This window comes from Crocuta crocuta, unplaced genomic scaffold (genome assembly GCF_008692635.1).
Source record: "Crocuta crocuta isolate KB4526 unplaced genomic scaffold, BGI_CrCroc_1.0 scaffold864, whole genome shotgun sequence".
Classification (NCBI taxonomy): Eukaryota; Metazoa; Chordata; class Mammalia; order Carnivora; family Hyaenidae; genus Crocuta; species Crocuta crocuta.
The window spans coordinates 21,169-25,275 of NW_027530615.1; the positions used below are offsets into that span (position 1 = coordinate 21,169).

Here is a 4,107-nt window from a genome sequence, read left to right on the forward strand (position 1 = left end):
TTAACTCAACTGCTGCACTTGTGGCTCACCATCCCCCAACAAAACCCCAAACACAAAACACCTTGAGTAATCAGTTTGGGGACCAAAGTGCAGGACTTTACATTTATTCTAATTAATGCTTGTTTTGTTGGAGCCAGTGCATTTTTCCATCCCCTTGAAATCTCTTCATATTTTGATTGTGTCACCTTCTCGGCTATACATCTTCTGGAAGTAGGGTAAGCAGTTTCCCTATGTCCTCTTACAAGTCATGTATTAAAATGTTAAACAAGGCAGAACCAAAATCAGACACTTGTGCAATGCAACTAAAGGTTTTAATCCATTAAATCGCTTCCTCCTTAACCCCTTCTTGACACCAGCTATTTGCCCTTCTCCAACCATCTTGTGTCAATGTCTTTTCCCAAAACTCCTTTCTTGTTCTGTAAGAGTTAGTAACAACCTAATTGATAATAAAATGTAAAGGATTTCAAAATTAGTGTGCCTGGGGGACTCAGTTGGCTGAGCATCTGACTCTTGATTTTGGCTCAGGTCATGATCCCAGGGTTGTGGGATGGAGCCCCACATGAGGCTCCATGCTGAGTATGGAGCCTGCTTAATATTCTGTCTGTCTGTCTGTCTGTCTGTCTCTCTATCTCTCTCTCTGTGTTGGCAGTCAAGGCTACACTCTGGGTGTTCTATACAACAGCAGCAGAACTTTTTACATTCTTCAAATAGATCCAAGTGGGCCATGGAAACATGTGCCCTAAAGCTGCAACAGCTGCACACCCATCCAGCAATCCAAATCACTGGGGCTTTTCAGGATACTTCCCACTGGAGTCTTGAATCTGATTTCAAAATTAACCACTTAATTTTTAAAGTAATCTTTAAGGAATCATTTCCACCTCCTATGTAGATTACATAGGATATTATTACCCTTAAGAATTGCATTTTTGGATAAGAAAAACAGCCAGAATGAGCTCATTTCATACCTTTGGATGTCTCTATGAGTAAATCATATAACATTCTGGTCTGTACATTGAAAAATATGGTTAGAGACAGAAACCTCAAAGAGGAATCTAGTTGACGATTATGTTTGTATCTATAGAACAACAGATTGTGCTATCTTCGGACAAGATTTTAAAGTCTTCACCATCATCAGGATTTCAGTTCTGGGTCCCTTTTCCCTCTTAGAAGTTGATTTCTTTTTTCCTCCTACTGCTGCTGGGTAAATGAAAACATTTTCAAATCCTCACCTCTAATCTTGTCAGCTAGAAGGATGTTTCTGAATGTCTTCCAAACTTTCCCCTTAAAGTTGCAATATCTCAAATCAGTATCAAGTCAGTACTACCTGCCATCTCTTGGCCATGGATAAACTTAAAATTCTAAAGAGAGAAGGATAAAATGGCAGACTTGTCAGCCTCGGGCTGCACTGGCTAAGAGCATTTTATAGGAGAAGGCTCTCACCAGGCCATATTTTGCCTTCTGCCATAGGCAACAAAAACAGACTTAGTGAGTAGCCTGTGTGGCCTTTGTTAGAGTCAAGTACAGGCAGTTGACAGCCTCATGTGGCTTTAAAGACATGGGAGCTAAGAGGGTGCAAAATGAATTCAGCCTAGAGGACAACGAGGTGATGCTGTGTGCTCTAGAGAGCAGGGAAGTGACTTTAGGAACATACAGAAATCTAGCCACATTCTTCTATTAAGAAAGCTACCCTCCCATTTCTTTAAATGTTGAAATTTAACAGCAATAGTACCTTGTAATTATGGAGCTTTTGTAGCCAAAGCCTTCTCATGGTCTCTTCCTCATAAAATGTCTAAGAGTGTTGAGTAAGAGATTGTTCCACCCACCTTACATATGGAAAAACTGAGGCCCAGAGACACTCAGTATCTTTTCTGAGGTTCCATTCTTGCTGCACAAGATGGTTTCATAGGGTAAGTCACTAAAGGCATACAGGGCTGGCTTCCAGTTGAGTATAGATGACTGGTAGCTCATGTCACCTGAATAGCTTTCTCTTGGCTTGATGTCAGTAATGGACATGGCGTTTGCTTTTTTGCTCTAGGAATCCTGGAGTTTATCAGCCTGGCTGTGGGGTTGATCAGCATCCGGGGAGTGGATTCTGGCCTATACTTAGGAATGAACGAGCGAGGAGAACTATATGGGTCGGTAAGTTTAAGGTTTTATTTTCATTAGAGGCTATTACCACCAGTGTTTGGGCTATGTAAGGCAAAAGTATAAAAACATTTATCTAGCACTTGAAATACTTCTGTCAACTGTGAAGTATTAGTGTCTTCTAGTTGCTTCTTGGCTGCTCTGGAGCTTGCTATATAACACTTTCACTCATTCAGTTCCCATCAAAACATAAGCTTTTCTGTGGTACATTTGCTTTTACCTTTTCCATTAGATGGCCAGCTAGTCTGATGATATAGTAAGCTGTGCTGGTTTGTCAATAAGTGGTAAGGGTGTGGGGCATTTATTGCCCTGAGGAGCACCTCTGAACTTTAGAGGAGTAGCAGACTAGCTGGCACAAAAATAGGCAGTGGAAGAACTGCCCTTCAGATTGAGATTCTGAGATTAAAAACACAGTCCCTGATTTCCAGACTGGTTAAGCTGAATCCCAGAGGCATGAAACAAATGAAGAGTGAGGGTTCCAGGGTCTAGAGACAGCCTTAAGTCCCCAGCTAGGACAGGGTTGGCTGTAGTACATGTTCTCTATTCGGGAAGCTAGCCAAGAGCTGGGGAATGGTGAGTGACTTTGCTGACTTTAACCCTTTCAGGACGTCCCAACTCCAGGGTTTGGCTTTTAAGCCACATAGCACACTTTCTGGCTGCCTGTACCCCCATGAAATCAGAGCACATTTTTCCCTGACACCTAAGAGATAGGCTTGTCCCCAGCACTTGGTATCGGCAACCCCAGCAAGTAATATGCCAGCTGGATCAAGTGTGAGAAGGGACAGAGGCAAGAGACCTGCCTCAGGAGCTGCTAGCTTGAAGTAGCCAGATTGGAGGAACTTTTCAAGGAGATCTTTTCTGAGCTTTTCAACTGACAGCCCTGAGGCCCTTCATTAGGAGAGATCACAACTCACCTCCCATGGAGCTTTATATAGATCCATGGCCTCTGCCTGCTAGTTGACATGATTGTCTGTAATCTCAATGGATTTGACATTATTTGCCCTAAGTAGGTAGAAAACTCAGGTGACAGAGGAGCATTGGAAGGCCATCGCAGAAATTCTCAGGCTCAAGAGCCCAGTGAGACCATCTCCTTCAGTATCCTGCCTTTAGGAAAGATCTCACCTAAAACATTTCAGTGTGGTTCATGAAAGAAGATGAAGGCAATAAGGACAGGATTGTTTTGTGCTATTTGGAAAGAAGATGCCTCAGGAATACTGGGAGATAGGACTGAGATTTTCAAATGTCAATGTGCTATTGATCTTTCAGCAAGCTGGGATAGGAGAAATAGTCATATAATAGGCTTTGCTTTATTTTCTCACCCTCACAGAAGAAACTCACACGTGAATGTGTTTTTCGGGAACAGTTTGAAGAAAACTGGTACAACACCTATGCTTCAACCTTATACAAACACTTGGACTCAGAGAGACAGTATTATGTGGCTTTGAATAAAGATGGCTCACCCCGTGAAGGATACAGGACTAAACGACACCAGAAATTCACTCACTTTTTGCCCAGGCCAGTAGATTCTTCTAAGTTGCCTTCCATGTCCAGAGATCTCTTCCGCTATAGGTAATGGACCCCTAGTGTGACCTCTGTGACCCCTGTACTCTAGGGCCACAGTTGTCTCTATACTCTATACTCTATATGAGTAAGCACTATACTCATAGCTTTTCAGTCCTCTTTCCTATCAATTTAGATAACAGAGAAGCACTTACTGTTCAACTCAACCCAGCTGTTCCCTTGTTCAAAGTGTATATCAAAATTGGGTTATTTGGGTGAGGGATGTGGGTGGAGGGGGTGGGCTACAGGGAATCTTGTATATACTTTTTCCTTTACTCATGTTCTTTTCCCCGAGGTGGCACGAGAAAGAATGAGGGATCCTGCCCAGGGCCAGGGGTATATTGCCCCACAATCTATCCAAATATTTTGACAATGGGTAAATGAAAGACCAAGGAATCTGCC

The 4,107-nt window shown here is 42.6% G+C and overlaps 1 protein-coding gene across 1 annotated transcript in view; it reads left to right on the forward strand.

Moving 5' to 3' along the window:
- The window catches only part of FGF16 (fibroblast growth factor 16), an 8,609-nt gene extending 4,891 nt beyond the window's left edge, over positions 1–3,718 (forward strand). The window contains exons 2-3 of the mRNA XM_077768052.1: positions 2,004–2,139; positions 3,473–3,718. Coding sequence (XP_077624178.1) covers positions 2,004–2,139; positions 3,473–3,718 — 382 coding nt within the window. The remainder of the gene's footprint in view (positions 1–2,003; positions 2,140–3,472) is intronic.
- Positions 3,719–4,107: the final 389 nt, after the last annotated feature.